This window comes from Branchiostoma lanceolatum, chromosome 8 (assembly GCF_035083965.1).
Source record: "Branchiostoma lanceolatum isolate klBraLanc5 chromosome 8, klBraLanc5.hap2, whole genome shotgun sequence".
NCBI lineage: Eukaryota > Metazoa > Chordata > Leptocardii > Amphioxiformes > Branchiostomatidae > Branchiostoma > Branchiostoma lanceolatum.
Window position 1 is genome coordinate 9,699,217 of NC_089729.1, and position 18,928 is coordinate 9,718,144.

At 42.5% G+C, this 18,928-nt stretch overlaps 2 protein-coding genes across 5 annotated transcripts in view; one reads left to right on the forward strand and one right to left on the reverse strand.

Annotated features, from left to right (window-relative positions):
- On the forward strand, positions 1-13,252 carry LOC136440086 (4-aminobutyrate aminotransferase, mitochondrial-like). Its single transcript, XM_066435874.1, has 17 exons — positions 1-106; positions 4,229-4,316; positions 4,478-4,597; positions 5,753-5,856; positions 6,063-6,092; positions 6,275-6,392; positions 6,685-6,734; positions 6,961-7,038; positions 7,562-7,654; positions 8,252-8,314; positions 8,645-8,708; positions 9,314-9,462; positions 9,932-10,069; positions 10,585-10,752; positions 11,212-11,358; positions 11,875-11,986; positions 12,889-13,252. The coding sequence occupies exons 3-17, from the start codon at positions 4,534-4,536 to the stop codon at positions 13,020-13,022; spliced, it is 1,512 nt and encodes a 503-aa protein (XP_066291971.1). The 5' UTR covers positions 1-106; positions 4,229-4,316; positions 4,478-4,533; the 3' UTR covers positions 13,023-13,252.
- Positions 13,248-18,928, reverse strand: part of LOC136440085 (calcineurin-binding protein cabin-1-like) — a 26,694-nt gene continuing 21,013 nt past the window's right edge. For 3 of the 4 annotated variants that reach the window (XM_066435871.1, XM_066435872.1, XM_066435870.1), the window contains 5 exons: positions 18,105-18,290; positions 16,783-17,682; positions 15,786-15,930; positions 15,136-15,379; positions 13,248-14,972 (listed from right to left, as the gene is read on the reverse strand). In XM_066435871.1, the coding sequence (XP_066291968.1) occupies positions 13,839-14,972; positions 15,136-15,379; positions 15,786-15,930; positions 16,783-17,682; positions 18,105-18,290 (2,609 nt within the window). In that variant the 3' untranslated portion in view covers positions 13,248-13,838. The remainder of the gene's footprint in view (positions 14,973-15,135; positions 15,380-15,785; positions 15,931-16,782; positions 17,683-18,104; positions 18,291-18,928) is intronic. The other variant, XM_066435873.1, reaches the window with a different exon arrangement.

Sequence of the window (18,928 nt, forward strand, 5' to 3'; positions counted from 1 at the left end):
AGGTCGTTGGGCATTTGTGTCACGGTGCTAGTCCGCCGGAAGTCATTAGGGTCACACGGGCGGTCCTGCGCTGATGGCTTCTCCACAGAGGGGGTACTGGGTTAGGGTACTTACAATATGTACTGTTGTTGATGATATTTTGTAGTTCTAATAGTAGAATAGATTAGCCTTGTAATGCTGTTGTTTCAGAGCTGTTGTCATACATTGTACCATGTACGATTGTCCTTCATTTAATGTACGCATGTGCATCCCATGACGTCTTAGTACCCAAGCAACAACTTCCCGTGGATTTAATTCAAACTCCGAGCTGCAAATATCGCATATTTTTCGCCTACACATGTCGCAGTAGCGTCATAGCAACGGTGTTACGACTACATTCCAACAGGATATTGCTTTGTATGAAAGCTCACAGTGATCAAGTCACACCGCTGCATGCCTCGTAAAGGCCATGATATGTGTCTTGTTTGCTTTCGTGATCACGACGTTTGTACAAGCGGCAGAGTGGATGAGCCCTTGGCCTTGGGTGGGTCAATGAACTCCTTGTATTGCACACATCGTCAGTAAGTATGTAGAGAAGTTAGTCTGGTGGAGGAGATCGGACATGGACAGTTTGGAATGAACTATCGCGTCCGTCAGAATAATAGTATAAACTCACAATTACAAATATCGGACATACTTTTAGAGTGACAAAAAAAAACATGACAAAGTAGACAGCCCGACGAAAACCAGCCGGGACCACTCCTCTGCTTGAAGAGTAGACTTTTGTTTGCTTCTGTGATATGACGCCGCGCAACCCTTGGGTAGGTCAATACTAGTATATATATTTATATATGGCCTCCGTCGGTCAGTATTGACCATGGTAACATCCCAATTCACAACAGCCCTACAACATCGACTATGGCTAAACAGCCCTATACGAGAAGGGCAGTCTCTGCCACAAAAATCACATCTGTAAGCTACCAAAGACCAAAACGACAGTGCTACACAGCTTCCCCAACTCAATTCTTGCCGGTCCGAGGCATGATTCCAAACGCTCCGAGGCATAATTCCAACCGCTCCGAGGTATGATTCCAACCGGTCCGAGGCATTTCCAACCAGTCCGAGGCATAATTCCAACCGCTCCGAGGCATGATTCCAACCGGTCCGCGGTACAATTTTCTTTACGCACCGCGACCTGATTCTAACCGGTCCTCGGCAGAATTTTCTACCCTACGCGCGCGCTGCCCTGCGTTCCTCGACAGCGGCACAGTCCCCTGTCCCCCACGCTAATACAGTGGACGGTCCCAGATGGGTCAAGGGTCACGCGTGTCGAATGTGAACTGCGAAAATATAAACTTTCGTCGCCGTGTGTCATAGGCATATTTGCTGTTGTTGCAACAACCGTGACAGCAATAAAACCGGCTTGGCTCTGTTTAAATTATGATATTAAAGTTCAAGAGACCTCAAACCTGACACTGTCAGTGCTACGGACTATAGTATATATATCATATGAGTTGGCGGTGTACTTGACGGGATCGGTACGCATCCTTCTCTTCCTCAGCTAGCTCTCCTTTTATATAACGTTATACTATAGCTTGCATTTTGTTTCTGTGTTATTTCAGATTCTGAACCTGAAATAAACGGACCTGTCTCGCAGGACAACTTCCTACGGTGGCAAAAGTTCAAGTTGGCCACGGTTTTTTTTAGTCCTTTCAGCATATCGCATGGTCGAGTTATTTGATGAAAGTTCATACATGGACAACACAGACTACTAGTAACAGATAGCATTTCTATAACATTCGATTTCATTCATGGCTGGGGCTATAACAGGATTTTTCCGTGACTGAACAAGAATATCTTTTGTATTATCGACCGTATGTTTCTGTCAATGAATTTTATGGCCAATATCTAATGTGCATATTACACAACATTGTTTTGTGGTGAACGTGTGTGTGTGTGCTGGTAGCAATGTTGAGTCCACGACAGGCAGATTTCTAGAGGGGTCAACGCCCACTATATCATCCTTTCAGTCGATCTACTGACACGGGAGGGGCAAAAAGGAATATCTAACGCCAATTGTCCGTCGATTGTAGTTGATATTGTAGTTGATATTGACAATCAGGGCTTCCTTTTAGTTTATACGCACGTATTTTTAGAGACGGTGATAGTCAGAACGAAGCACTGAAAAACACGACCTGACTGGCGTTCACCACACATTCACAACACGAGTGACCCTTGACCCACCTGGGATCGTCCACTGTATTAGCGTGGGGGACAGGGGACTGTGCCGCTGTCGAGGAACGCAGGTCAGCGCGTAGGGCAGAAAATTCTGCCGAGGACCGGTTAGAATCAGGTCGCGGTGCGTAAAGAAAATTGTACCGCGGACCGGTTGGAATCATGCCTCGGAGCGGTTGGAATTATGCCTCGGACTGGTTGGAAATGCCTCGGACCGGTTGGAATCATACCTCGGAGCGGTTGGAATTATGCCTCGGAGCGTTTGGAATCATGCCTCGGACCGGCAAGAATTGAGTTGGGGAAGCTGTGTAGCACTGTCGTTTTGGTCTTTGGTAGTAAGCGGACTCAGTTCTGTTGCAAAGCTCTTTTCTGCGGATCCGCTTTTCTTCTGCGCTGTGCATCAGTCTGGCTTCTCCTGATTTGAGCTGTCTGGACAGTGTGCATCTCCACCTGGAACAGTCACTTGCAAGGTCCTCCCAGTGCTCCGTATCAATATCTAGAGCCTAGGGTAGGGTAGGTCAATGAACCCCTTGTATTCCATACATCGTGACTATGTATGCAACGTGCGTTAGAGAAGTTACTATGGTGAAGGAACTTGAAGGGAGGAGATTGGAGATGGACAGTTTGGAATCATGGTTTGGAACTATCGCGTCCGTCAGAATTATAGTAACTTCCAATTGCAAATAGCGGACATGCTTTTCATTTTTCGTCTGCATATGTCCTAGTTGCGTCACAAGTAGCAGCGTTGTGACGACATTCTAACAACCTGAGAATATGATTGATTGATTGATCTTTATCTACACAACCTGCAGGCTTAAACCAGCCTGAATTTTGTTGCATTTACATGTTGGCTCCATTAAAAAATTTGCTTTCAAAACCGCAAAAGTAAAATTTTTCCACTACATGGCATTTTTGATCATATACGTATACACATAAATTCTTCATAAACGTCTTTTAAAATCATCAATATAGTGCGTACTCCGTACATGTAAGATTATATCGATTCATCAAGATTAGTACAGAATATGCGTGTCAAAACTATATACATGTCGTCAGGAGATCTGAACTCGGTTCAATGGTCAAGTCAGGTGTTTAGCAGATGTACAAGATATGGTATATAGCCTCCTACGCGAACTCACAATTATCAAGGCACATGGCTGTACGCATAGTGAGTTCGAGGCCATGTGTTTTGTTTGCTTCTGTGATATGACGCCGGTGCAAGCTTTGGGTAGGTCAGTGAACCACTTGTATTCCATACATCGTCAGCCTGTATGTAACGTTAGACAAGTAAGTCTGGTGGAGGAACTTTAAGGGAGGAGCTCGGGGCTTGACGGTTTGGAATGAACTACCATGTCCTTCAAAATTATAGTAACTTCCAGTCGCAAATATCGGGCATGGTTTTCATTTTTCGGCTAAAAGGCTGTCCATGGCCATCGCGCGCGCGCGCATTTGGTTTTGAAAGATAAAGTGAGGATGGACTATGAGTTTATGAATAAAGCTAGTACCAAGCTTTACTGTATCTCTGATTTTGTGTATGGTCTACTAATCGAATGCAACGCACATATAACTGTTATAATATCACTGGAACGCGTGTGACTGTGGGTTGAATGATGAGTCTATTACCTGTTCGTGGTACTGAACAGCCTTCACATGAGGGCCTCTACCGTCATTTCAAATGAACTATGAACAAGGGTGACGCTTTCCCCTGCAATCACTGACTACAGAGAGGGAAATAGTAGCAGTTGCAGAAGGGAAAAGGCACATAAACTCTTGATTTAACAAATCTTTTCATAACTCAAGCCGTCGCTAGTTTTCACACGCGTATGTTGATATTATTACCTGGCATTGATATAAACTCGCGACAATGCGTCACATTAAGGACAGCGTTAACTGTGCCAGCCCACCCTTACCTAAACTTTACATTTGTTCATTTGTATTTGATCACCTAACCGCAACGATCCAATGGTCGACCTTCTTCCGGGTCACGTGACTGCTCGATGTTGTTTCGGTGCAGGTCAACAGGTGAACTTTGGGTTGGGGTTTTACTGTTGCTTAACCTGGCGAACACCTACGGGGGCGTGTCAACTTGAAGACTTCTAACGGTGAACTTTCTTCAGTGTTGTTACCTGTACAGCATGGAGGATCTTGAGTTTTGTATCTCATGTCAAGTCGTTTGTTGAACCTTCCATTTGTTTATGGTTGTTATGTTATTCTTTTGACACTTGGAACGTAATGTAATTTTTCTGTAATGCTGTGATTCCAGCCTTCTAGAAGAGAATAACCACTACATGCTCGTGCTTGATAGTTTTGGAAAGAAGCATGTCTATATCTTTGGCTGCACTGAAGCAGCTCGTACCTCGGACCAACACACTCTGGAAACCAGGTAAGCCACAATGTTGGAGCAATCTAAACCAATTCCTTAGGACGATTCCATTTCAGTGTTTCAGGAGGGGGTAGGGAAAAATGATGTAAAGAGATAAGTGGGTGTCAAAACAATTTGATACAGGGAATGATGGTGGATAAACTGTCAGGTAAAAAATAACTTGTGACGAAAGATTGAACCCGGTGGGCTTGTGGTAAGGGTTGCTGACTCAGAACCTGGAGGTACTGAGTTCGAATCCCTACAGGTTCCGATGTTGTGCCATTGGGAAAGGCACTTAACACCGGTTTCCTCACTCTACACAGGGGTAAGTTAGTACCTTGCATCGGCTTGGGATGTCCCTTGGATAAGAACTGAAAGTCCCCAGTACACCGACATGGCTATCTTCTGAATTGGACAATTTGGACAAAAGTGGCATAGGTATTTCATGGCACTAATGCACAGTGTAAAAGCTAGAACAAGAAACAGAACAATCATTGTGTCTTGTGCTTCTCAACAGTTTACCATTGCCCATTAGTTCAAACAAACTGTGTTTACATTGTACATACAAATTAACTAGGAGAGTCACAGATTTTAGGCTCAGCAAATAGCAATACCATACATGCAATTTCAACTATATATACACTGGTATCATGAGAGCAATTATGGTCATGCGCTGTGGTAACAGCTGGAAGATTCAAGGAATATCATATTGAAAATTAGAGATTACTTGTCTAACAAATCTGATATTGATATTTGGTAATATGAAAATTGCTTAAAGATTTTCCTATACGAAGTACATCTGAAAGTTAGAATAACAACGCTGTATAAGCAGTCCTAAAAAATCTTCAGTTGACAACCCCCAAATGCATAAAAAAAGCCTGTTCTATGAGCCTTGGTTGGATAGTTTCATCACTGGGTAACGTTAAAAGGTTTCTGCCATAAAATCAAGTGTTGATATCTTATATAGCCGACGTTTTGGTAGACTTAAGAGAAGTGGCAGATAGTCGACCGAAATTTTGGCCAGGCATTAACCCTTGGTTGTATTGAGGGTGCTTTACCTTTTTTGTTGTATTGAAGAAACCTTAAATTACCCAGTCAGTGGTAGCATCTCTGAATGCATGTTTGAGTGCAGGGTAAGAAATAGTTTAACCCAGTACCTTTTTTCCTTGACCACAGTGGTCAGGTGTGTCTCCCAATCTTCACATCAGAAGCTGCTCCCAGAGAACTATGACTACGACGGACCGCATCTTGTTACACAGGTTCCAGGGCCTCGCTCCAAGGTGACCCCACCCCCCCATCTTTGCAAGTTAGATTTAAGTAAAAATCCATCCAATTACTAGTATTCAGTTAGTTCCCTTAAAATACCGCAATTTGATATGGGTGGAATGATATTGTGGGGGAGGGGAATAGGGTTATTATTTTTAAATCACTCATAATACATGTATATTTGGCATGCCGCTAATTAAATGAGTCTTGTTTTTGGTAGATGTTGCTGGAATCCTTGGACACTATTCAGGTAACAGAAATGTGAAATCTTGATAAATTCCTTCTTTCCAATTTGTGAACCACAAATGTCTGAGATTTCTGACTTTTCAATTCGTAGACGTTAAACTTCTGACATTTTATTTCTGTCAATTTCAATTTTCAATGATTCAGTATTGTTCTTGGTTATTATACAATGTAATAACTTGTTTCCAGAACACTGAGGCAGTTCAGTTCTTCTGTGACTTTAAGAAAAGCAGAGGAAACTGGCTAGTGGATGCTGATGGCAACCGCCTTCTGGATGTGTACAGCCAGATAGCCTCACTTCCTCTGGGTACCTTTGTGACTACATGCACATGTAGCTTAATGGAGTCTAAATCCCTGTACAGATATTGAATCCAAGGTCTTGCATAACAAACAAGATATCCAAGAGGGGTGCTACATGTATATGTACATAGAATAGAAAATTAGGCCTGTAATGTTACATGTAAATATAACAAATACAGTCTTCTAGCGCAATTAATGAGAGTTATGTATTTCAGTATCCACATTGAGATGAATTTACGACAATATTTCTGCACATTTTGGTCTGGAATAATTGGGATAAAAAACTTTTGACATTCTAGGCTACAACCATCCTGCCATTGTTTCTGCTCTTGCTGATGAAAACAACTTGGTGAGTTCACTCTTCATCATTCGTATCACAAATCTGTACGTGTCGTGTCAAAATCTGTATGCAATTCTCATGCCAGGATCTGTTCAGCTTTCACATCTTTCCACGGTCATGCTGACACCACCAACAACTGGAAAACACTTTGGCAACGTCGTGACATCACATGCATGATAATTCATCATTCAAGAAATACAAAATATCCGGATGTATGTCTTCTATATTCACCCAGAGTACATTTGCGAACCGTCCAGCATTGGGAGTGCTGCCTCCCGTTGACTTCCCTGATACTTTGCAGAAACTTTTGTTGGTAAGCAGTTTCAAAAAGTTCTAATGTAAGAGCTGATAGTAATAAGGATCTATAATATGAAACTTAGAATGTGTTCTTTGGTGGTTGTAGGAATCCAGTAACATTACCAATCAGTATAGATACCATACAGTCAAACCTGCGTAAAATGTGAACTTCAAAAAAATGGTCACAGTATACAGGTGGACACTTATACTTTTTTATACACAGGATTCTTAATGCCTGGGTCATGGGTAAAATAACATATTGAACAACCAAAAAGTGGCTGCAATGGGCATGTGGGGTTTACATGTACATGTAACTGTGTTTTGTTATTTCAGCTCAATTCAGTCTGTGAAGAGTGTCCATGGTAATTTTACCACACACTCATGCCCCCATACACGTATTTGGCATGTATGTTGATCGCTATTTCCAGCGCATTTTCACTCTTTGGTGGGACCCAGCTTTTGGTGTACTCACTAACATATACTCATGATGACTTGTCCTTAGTTCACATGTACATGACCTTGCTAATTATAACCTTCAGGTGGCTCCACCTGGGTTCAGTCAGGTGCAGACAATGGCGTGTGGCACCTGTGCTAATGAGAATGCCTACAAGGCTGTCTTCTTCTGGTACAGGGTAAGGATATCTAAATTGGCTTATAATCTCTGTTCAATTGATTCCTCTTCAGAATTCCCTACTGGGGGCCTCCTAAAGTTAAGGGTCAATAAGCAATTGCCATAGCCTAATGTTCCTACCATAAATATTCATAACTGTCGCTGTCATTTCTCATCTCTGTCAGCACTCATCCAATTTCATGTTGAGTGACCCTGCTAATTAATCAACCTTGCATGGCTCTCCAGCCATGTTAGGTGATCATAGTATATACAGGTATTCAATCAAGCCATACTGATTTGACTATATGGATGACATCCTCTAGGAACCTAAAAATTAATGTGTGAAAAAAAAAGTTGCCTTCTTTATGAAATCTACTAAGTGGTCAGGAAGCTTTCACAAATGACTGAACTTACAGAACATGGTATAATATACAATGTAGCTAACAATAAATTCTTTGGTTTTGTTCTTCCACATTTTCTTGGAGGACTTTGGAAAACTTTGCTCAGGGCTACATTTTGTGCAAGGAGTAAGCTTACCACAAAATTTGTACATCTTATGATAGGAAAAGAGGCATTGTGTGATACATTGTTATTTCACCATTGATTCCTGTTTCTAAAGGCCAGACAAAGAGGCAGTCTCATCCCCACAGAAGAGGAACTGGAGTCATGTATGAGACACGAAGTGAGTAACTTCTACTATCAAACTTCAAGGATTCACACCGAAAACTTTGATTTGGGATCAATATAAAGGAAACTAACACTAGCAGCAGGGACAGATGGCGAGGTAAGATTATCCTTCTCAAAGTGGATAAACTTTTAGCACTCTAGGATAAATTTCCAACTTGTTATTTTCCGGAACATAATGGCAAATGGCACTAGCATCATGCTGTTGCTAATTGTTTTTGGCAGAATGACTCTAATGCACCTTAATACATGCAGCTGTGAACTATGTAACTGTAGACACAGTTTACATGACTTGTATAATATTCACTTCTCTATGACCCATTTCCAGGCACCAGGCAGCCCAAATTTGACAATATTAGGCTTCAATGGCGGCTTCCATGGCAGAACCATAGGTACATTTGTACATGAAAATTCTCTATGTAAGGACCTCTACCTAGACTATCATCACCGGAGGACACAAATACAGTGATTAGCTGTATCCACATGTCAAAGACAATAGAAACTTACAGAAAAGAGCAACAAATTAGTTTTGTGACCACATGCAGGGTCTTATAATACAATTCCTTAGCCTCCAACTTTACATACTATCCCCTGTAATAAGAAATAAGACTTAAAGCTATTTGATTTGTTTCTTTAAATATCAGATTAATGATTATCACAATCAGATCAAGGAGGTTCTATCATGGATATCATAGATAGGACCTCTTTGATTGCATGTAATTAGGTGGTTAACCCTTAGATCTCCTAAATGCTGATAGAATAATGATAGAAGAGTTTGCCAATCAAAAAAAGACAAAAACAACATGGAAAAACACTTGTCTGTACCCATTTTTCATGGAGGTAATAATAAGTACCACATTTGTAGCACTGTCAGTATACAGTAAAACTTTCACTTGCCTTATCAATTCTGAGAAGTCATGCTAGTTGAAACCCCAGACTAGGAATGATGTTCCTACAGACATGTCTGAATCAAACTGCAATGTTTGTGTGCTCGCAGGCTGTGCCAGTAGCTCACATGCAGCACCTCTCCACAAGGTGGACTTGCCGGTACTGGACTGGCCCATCGCACCATTTCCCGTCACCAAGTACCCTCTAGATGTGTACGCACAGGAGAACAGACAGGAGGAGGAGAGGTGTCTGGACAAGGTAAACTTGTAGATGTGAGGGAGAGCCACACCTCAAGCATGCTAAAGACAACCATGTTATAAAAAAGTATGGATAGTATGCACGACTGTGAACGGATGGAAACCATATGGGGAAGTAACTGTAGATGTCAATTTCATACAGATTGCCTTATCCAGAATATATGCAGTTTTGTCGTCCTGATAATGATTTGGGTGTCTTTAAGGGTCAAGGACCCGCTCAAGGTGTTCACGGTGACATAAAGCCACAGGCCTAACCACCAAATAAACCACTGAGTGAGCACCCCCCTCTCCCTTAAAGCTCATGATTGGTCCATACAGCCTGGCTCGATGATAATTCACAATAAACTTATCATCATCATTTATCAATGTTCAGTAAAGCCACATCGGAGTCCGTGAGAAAAGTGAAAGAGAAAATAAACTTTTTCATTTGATATATGTTTATATAGTGACTGTGTCACATGTTTTTTCAGGTGTTTCAGTTGATACAAGAGTACAAGAACAAGGGTCGACCGGTGGCTGGAGTTGTGGTGGAGCCCATCCAGTCTGAAGGGGGAGACCGCCATGCTTCCAACAGCTTCTTTAGACAGCTGCGAAAAATAGCCAAGGAGGCAAGGAACTTTGCCTTTCAACATATCAATGGCCATTGCTTATGCATTTATTGATATTCTTTTGCTAGGGGCCCTACCTAGCCATCAAATGCTTTCTGCTACCAAGAAATCAAGACCATAGCATGTCCAGCAAAAAAGATACAAAAACTTGAATTTCTGCTGCAGTACCAAGGATAGCCACCAGAAGGCCCAAACATGTCATACCAAGACCTACCCACATACCAAATATCATAACAATCCATCCAGAGCTTCTTAAGTTATAAAGACCACAAATATCTAGAAACACACAGACAGACACACACATAGACATGCCAAAAACAATACCTCCATTTTACATGGAGGTAATAAGAACCACATTTTGTAGCAATGCCAGCATACTTAATGTAAGCCAGCATACTTTCATTTGCCAACGAACCTGTAAATACTGCACATAGCGTCTGTCTTCTTTGTCACCACAAGTGGAAGATTGGCTCTTCAGTGAACTGGATGGAGATAACTCTCCGATTTTTCCACAGAATGAGTCAGCATTTATAGTTGATGAGGTTCAGACTGGAGCAGGTCTGACGGGGAAGATGTGGGCACACGAGTACTGGGGACTGGAGGAGTCTCCGGACATTGTCACCTTCTCCAAGAAGATGGTGATCGGAGGATTGTACTTCAAGGAGGATTTCAGGCCAAAAGGGGTAACCCTAAACTTACTAGTAGATAGAACATCATAGGTAGTAGGTGCAAGGCTGAAGATCAAAATTTTTCCTTGCCAGCACCTCTATCAATACTAAAGAAATGTCCATGCCTAGTGCATGTGACTGCATGACCAACTAAACATTGTATGTGTGTGATATCAAGCATTTTCTGGAAATATAATCCAACTTGGCTGACTTCTGTACATCATGCCTTTGAAAACACCTTTGGTTGAAAGCATCTGAAAATTCCTTAGTGTATAATATCCAAAACATTTTTGAAGATAATAATCTTGCTCCTCTCAAGAGCCTCAATTGTGTAAGAATTTGATGACAAACTTCTGAAAATTACCAAGACTTAGTGTACAACTACTGAACACAATATACAATTTTTTGTAGTATTGCTGGTTTCACTAACAGTACATACTAACAGCAGTTTTTCTTTCCCCTTGCACGAACCAGCCCTTCCGGATCATGAACACATGGCTGGGAGATCCCGCCAAGCTGGTGATTCTAGAAGCAGTGTTGAGCGTCATTCACCAAGATCGGCTGATAGACAACATGACAGAGACGGGACAGGTGATCTTACAAGGACTGGAGAAGCTACAGGTGAGAAACTTCCGGAAGGACCATTAATAATTAGAATTCTGTTTGGCCATCATTGATTATAGGATTATGTGTTATATTCATGTTACATTGCCTATATTTGATAAACCATGATCTGTAGGTCCCACAAATGTTGAGTTATTGCTCTCATGTATTTTAGTAAAAAGGATATTGAAAGACCCATAATGGCATATACTCACTAACTGACACAGTGTCACATACATGTATTTGTTACAATATAGGGACAAAGAACTTTGGTAGGAAAAAGTTGATGGATTATAGTAGTAGTAGTAGTATCCAGTATTTTGATTATACTGCTGCCGGGGTCCCTGACACAGGGGTGGGCAGCAGCCGGCTAGTCGTCACACCCCTCCACAGTACATTTTATAGGTACATGTATACAGACTAGAGTGATATACTACAGGCTAGTAGTGGCACAGTGATAGTCTCTTACCAACATGTAAACAAAATGAGCTGCTATCATGAAAATCAATAAGAATAAAATGCATGCATCCTCAGGACAAACATGCAGAAGTTCTCTCTAACGCTCGCGGAAGAGGAGCCTTCTGTGCAGTCGACTTCCCAAACACTTTGACCCGAGACAAAGCTGTAGCAGCACTTAGGAACAAAGGTAAGCCTTGGATATTAGCCCACGCTATAGTAAGATTTTAATGGTACCAATTGCCAACTTAGATCAACAGTTACTGCCTACGATGACTTCTAGCCGTATATTCTTCTTGAGGGTAAAACTCATTATGATGGTTATTGCAAAAACGTTACGGCTGGCTGACGATCCTTTCTGCACCCCAGCTGATGTCGATATGATTGCCTAGTAGTTGCTGCAAGAGATGGTGCTCATACAGACTGTAACATGCCACACTTATGAGCTACTGCTTTCATAATACTTTTTTCTGACACCTTCAATGTAGCTGACGTCAATTTCTTTGTCAGTTCCAATTATACTGTAGTGCCCAAAGCAAAAGTAATCATAAAATATTTATGGAAGGCCACAGCAGTCTATTTCGTTTTTTCTTAGACAAGACAACTAGATTAAAATGATAAGTAGGAGGCTAAGATGAAAATAGAGGCCTAGGAGGAAAACTTGAATCTATATTCACTCCCTTTTGATGTTTGTACCAAAGCATAAGCATGGCCCTCAGGCTCTGTTTTGAATTAAAGTCATTCTTCCAGTTAAGCATTTTTTTTAAAACCTGAGAACTACCAAACAAGTTATGCTGTCTACATACAAACACACATACATACAAGTTTTGCTGCAGTACTGTAGGAAGCCACCAGGAGACCCATTTTCGAACCTGACCTTTGTGTTATCGACAACTACCCTCCTACCAAATATCATGAACATTCGTCCACAGCTTCTCATGTTATGCTGTTAACACCAAACACACATACATTCACAGCCACTCCACCAAAGCAAAGCCGAAAACATAACCATCTGGCAAAGGTAATAAAGCTGATGTGGCCTAAGTTTAAGTCGTGTTCTACAATGGCTAAGAGATGTCCTATGGCTTACAGGTGTGCAGTGTGCAGGCTGTGGGGCAAGGTCTCTTCGAATCCGACCAGCTCTCATCTTCCAGCCGCATCATGCCAGAATGTTCCTGGACATCCTGGAGGAGACCACACTGGAGATGAAGGCACCAGACGCTTGATTCTCTTAACTCATTCTTGAAACTGGCTTTTCAGCCTTTTGGTAACTGCTGTTTAGACCTTTATGTGCAAGCTTGGATAAGACAAAGCCCTTGGACCGTAATCTAGTCATTTATATCTAAACAACAAATTGCATCAACACCCCAAATGGTTAAGTGAATGTGTGTTCTTCCATTACTAGCAAACTTGTACATCATTTTCTGAATAAAGAACATCATCACACTGCATCAAATTCTAGTGTCTGTATTCCAATAAAGACTATGTCTTACATTGCATAAGAGATACATATGCAGGCAGTCTGTTTTAACTGTCAGCATTGTAAAATATCCACAGCTGATTAGGTAAATGTGTTAAGATATTATTGAAACAACCGAATGTTAATACTCATGTTGTCAGCTGAATAATTGATATACATCCATGTTCAAGCAAAATGCAGTTACCCTAAATTTCTGATGATTCTCAACATCATATTGATATTGGGGTATTTTTCAAGCACTTAGATCATATCCTTAACAACACAACAGGGTCATATATATGTATAACGCCACATTATATATTTTTCACCTACACAAGGGTTTTATCTAGCTTTAATTTTTTTCCATCATCCCAATGCCCATTGACGGAAAGATCCTACAAAGAGTCTTCTTTTTTTCTGTCACCTTGTACCGAACAAACTTCTATCAATTTATTCAAAGTCGGACATTTTTACATCTTTACTCATGGACTTTTGTCCGTCAAGGTTGACAGAATGGACCATCATAATGCAACAAAATTCTGTCAAATGATGGAATGACGGGTGCTGGCTAGAACCCTCAGACCTACACTATACTGTCCTGAGATGACTCCTCCTGACTGCTGTCAATCTCTATGTACTCCACGTCGCTCTGGGAGTCCGTCTCAGGGAGCGGCGTGTGGTGGACGTTAGCCGCTGACTGCTGCGTCAGGATTGCTGCCTTCAGCCTCTGTTTGGTCTCCTCGGAGATGGACCCTGACCTGGGTCTGTGCTTTGCCAACCCGCTGGTCCCCGGCTTGGAGTAAAAGCTGGTGCTCGGATAGCTCGGCTTTGTGATGGCGGAACTCCAGGCCACCTCAGTGGAAGGTCCACTTCTGTATAGGGAAGAGGATGATCCGGAGGGGGTAACGGTGATGGTTGGCACACCCAGGGGTGAGGCTGTTGTTTTATGTGGAGTGGAGTGTTCAGGGGTGTGCATGGTGGTGATGGAGTCTTTGTTCTCCCTCCTCTCCTCTGCAGTGGTGACTGTAGGTTTCCATGGTAAGTTGTTAGATGATGATGATGTAGTCGTCACTGTACTTGTGACAGGAGGGTCAGGTCTGGCACGGCTGCTGGAAGGTGGCAGAGGCTGAGAGGTGTTACCAGCTGGTTTGGGAGAAGGCTGCACCTGTGTTGGTGCAGGCTGGCTGTGGCTTGATGCAGGCTGACTGCGCTGTAGCTGTGGAGAGGCCCCGGTGTCCGTCTTAGGTGCTCCCCCGTGAGAAGGGGCAGGAGGGGAGGAGAAGGTCAGTGCCATCTGCACACCGCTGCTGGGGGTGGTGGGAGTGGAACTGCTCTCGCGTTTCTCATGTGTCGGCGTCTGCGGCAGCCGCTGCTTCTGTTGATAGTTCTGACAATAGCTGATGGCCTGTTCCAGCACGCTTGGCTCCGGTTCCATGTCGTCGATTCTGTAGAGTGCGTACGCATCGGCAAGGATATTACTCTCCACCTCCATGTTGCTACCCGTCCTCTGTCCGTGCTGGAAGACTCTCCAACAGTCCAGGACGAGTTTTAACAACTGAGAGTTCTCCATCTCTTCTGTCGCATTACAGTAGTCTAAGACTATGTCCTGCAGAGTCTCTAAGGAGTACTTGTAGGCCTGCTTGGCGAGCATGGTGCGATCCACGTCACGCAGGTACTTCTTACCCTGATCCGGAGTACGGTGGAGCTGTGTGGCAAGCTGGAAAAGAAGAATGCCATTTGGAATCAAGTACAGTAAAAACTGCCCAAGAAGACTACACAGGGGATGAAGAAAATCTGGTCTATGTGGACAAAATCTGGTCCATGCATGGGGTTGAGAGTGATCAGCATCCATATTTCATCACTGAGCCTCCATCACGTACCTGAAACAGCGTGTTGCTGTCGTTGAGCTGCCGCAGCACCTCCAGCAGGAGCGAGACGCAGCGGCCCATGTGCGAGGCGAAGCTGCCGGGCCGGTCGATCTCGTCCACGGGGATGCGCCAGATCCCGTTGAACAGGTTGGTCTTGTTCCGCTCGTGGAAGAGGCTGTGAGCCGGCATGTGGGCCAGCTCCTTCCAGTGGCCCTGCTTGGGACCCAGGATGAGGTCGCGACCCCACGGAAGGTTCCTGCATGGGTAAAGAAAGTTAGACTTTTGTACACATTACATGTACCTTGTTACTAGTGTGGCATAGTGTTGGCATAACGGTTAGGGTGTTCTGCCCAGAGTCCAGAGATCCTGGGTTTGAATCCCCTGACATGCCAACAATGTTGTGCCCTTGGGAAAGGCCCCACGACTTTTCTCACTGAGGAAATCAAACTTGGCATTAGAAAAGAAGATTAATTTATTACAGAATAGCAACATAGTTTAATCTTCATTTGCTGTTTTACTTGTATGTTTTACTATTAACTTTATGCTTGTACACTATTGATAATTGTTGTTCACTTGTAATTAGCAATAAACTTGTTGGTTAAGGTAAACCGATGCACAGAATATTTACAAAAACCGAAATTTTCCTGAAGGCATATTCTTACTTGTGGAATGGTGAGTGGAAGTACAGGTGGCAGAGTCTGTAGATAGATTTGTAGTGCTGAGGAAACCTGTTGAGGCACAGGTGAAGTCCCCGGACACACAGGTCAATCAGGTTCTTTCTGCGGGTCTCCTTGTCAACAGGCTCAGCTGGAGAACATGTACAGTATCATAAGGACATCATTATAAACATACAGTATCTATTTAGGGCAAGCAGTGGGAGTGTCTATTTAGGGCAAGCAGTGGGAGATGAATAATTTTATCGGTCAATGTCCACAATACTGTTCTGAAAGAAGTAAAATATTCATAAATCTCCAAAATACAGTATCCCCATGCTTTTCACATCTTACCGATCAACAAAAACTGCTGCATTTTCTTGTTTTAGTTAAATCTTTTGATACATTTGTGAACCAAAACATTAGGATTTCATCTCCCACTGCATACAGAAAAGAAGGTAGACCCTCCAAAAATTGTGAGTAGAAATATTTTTAGAATAGTAAGGTACTTCCTAGCCTTTAATTTATTTATCTATTTTGCTTTTCTTCTCTGTAAAAGTATCCATTGAAATTGTAATTAGGGCAAAAATAATAAACCCATGTGGACATCATTTCATCTAAAAGTGTTAAGTATACACAGGGGCAACAAGAAAAGAAAATAAGAAGCTTACATAAACCCATGGGGACAAACTTTGACATAAATATGTCATGTATGTCAAAGTTTATGTAAGCTTGTTACATACAGGCCAGGGGCAATTAGAAAAGAAAATTACATGCTTACATAAACACATTTGTGGACAAAATTTGACATAAATATGTCATGTATGTCAAAGTTTATGTAAGCTTGTTATGTATAGGGGCCATTAGAAAAGAAAATAAGAAGTCCATGTGGGCATCATCACAATCCAAATACATGTACATGTACATGTATGTGTCAGTCAGCGACAGACAGGATTTCTACAAAATAACTGCAGAAAAAAGTCTAATATGTGAACTATAGAAATACCTGGTTTTATGTCTTCCTTCTTGCCCTCTTCCTTATTCTCTGCTTTTTCTTTCTCCTCATTCTTGTCTTGTGAAGCACCAGACGACGTCTCTGGCGTCTCCTGTGCTTTCTTCCCTGCTGCCTCCACTTCCATCGGTTCCTCCTGGCTCTCTGTCTCCTTCTCCTCATCTTTCTTTGTATCTACTTCAGTGGCAGGGGCTGATTCCTCCACAGCTTTCTCACTGGTGTTAAGGACAGGTGTTTCTTCTTGGTTATCTGTGTTTTCTCTAGCTTCAGCCATTAGCTTCTCACCATCCTTGTCTATCTCTGTTTTGTTGCCATCTGGTATCTTCTCTTGTGCATCTGTGTCAGTTGTGACTGCTACTTTGACTTCATCTTTCTTGACCTCCTCTTCATCCTTATTGACAACTTTCACCATCTCCTCTCTGGGTTCAGATTCAGGTTCAAGTTCTTCTTTGTTGTCAAGTGTTGGAGTTCCTTTCTCTTCCTCACTGACAATAACATCACCAACACTAGAAACTGGTGTGGGAGGCTGGGTCAACACCTCTTCCCCTGTTTCACTGTCCTTCTCTTTCTTACCGGTACCACTAAGCTCCTCTGATGACTGCTCCTTTTCCTCCTCCTCCTCCTGTTTCTCAGATTTCTCAGCTTCACTTGTGGTGGCTGACTCAGACACTGGCAGAGTTTGCACTATTGTATCAGTGATGGTTTTTCCTTCAGTTGGTGTAGTCTGCATTGCTGGATTTGTGGTGGTATTTACTCCAGTCTGTCTATCTTCTGTTAGCTGTTCCAGGTTGACAGGAGTGTCTGTTAACACCTCGGGTTCTTGAAGGTTTGCAGGAGTTATTGGCTGCTTGTCTTTTACGTGTTCGTCAACTTTGTCTGTAACAGGCACATCACCTATTTAGGTAAAAAAGATAGAATGTCACCAAATGCTCATAATTTCAAAAGTCCCACACAAGTACAAGGCCCTCCCAGCAGTGAGGTGCAGTACTACTGCAGTGGTACAACTGAAGTATGGAACTCAAATGTGAGGAACAATGGATCTCAATGCCTGCAGAAGAGGTCTGTGCAAGAGTGCTACTAACAGGCACCACTAGCTACATGTAGCAAACCGTGAGTCTGAAGCCATGCACAGCAAATGGCTGTAGAAAAAGCTGCAGAAATTCTCGACAGACCACATTCAAGACAGATGCTCCTACATACACTTCAAGAAGTATTTTCACTATGAGTATGAGAGGTACAGCCAGGACATGCTAGTCGGAAGAGTTGTGACAGTGAAAGCTTTCTACTGGAGGCTTTCTACTGAAAATCCCGACCACCTTCTTGGCCTGGCTGTAAAGATGCACCGAACTCTTCAGAAGGACCAGCGCTTTGCTGCACGGATAGGAGACTATCGCCTGTGGCTGTTATCTGTAGGGAAGCCACAGGGCCGGCTGTCAAGGTGGACCGGGCGGCCTCCGGACTGGACCCTGCTGTATGCTTTTCAGCCATACTTCTGAGCAGAGCTTTGATACATGGGAGACACCTCAAGTAAGTCACATGGTAAAGGAAAGGGTTTCCTACGACATCATCATTCTGTTACACTATACTACAGCATTGTAGCATAATAAGTTTGCTCTCCAATACAACTTCTGAGCAGAGCTTTGATAAATGGGAGACACCTCAAGTAAGTCACAATGTCATCCTAAAGAAAAGGGTTTCCTACAACATCATCATTCTGTTACACTATACTTTAGCATTGGAGCATGTGTAAAGTTTGCTCTACAATACAACTGGCTGAACATACTTTCTATCAAGCCCTTTCTATAGACATGTTTTCCTTATGGGCAACCCACAATTTACATGTACTCTTCTGATGGCATCAGGAGTTTTCTCTACAGCACTCGAGCATACATTAAGTTTGTCCTCCCATACAACTTGTTAGACATACCAGTACTCTATCAGGTCCTTTCTATAGACAGGTTTCAGTCAGTTTCCTTATATATATTTGGCATGGGCAACCTAAAATGTAATGTTCTGTTGGCACCAGGGGTTTTCTATACTTGTCTACAGCATTGGAGCATATGTAAAGTTTTTCCTCCAATATAACTTGTTAGACATACTGTCTATCAGATCATTTCTATACAGACATGTTTCAGTTTCA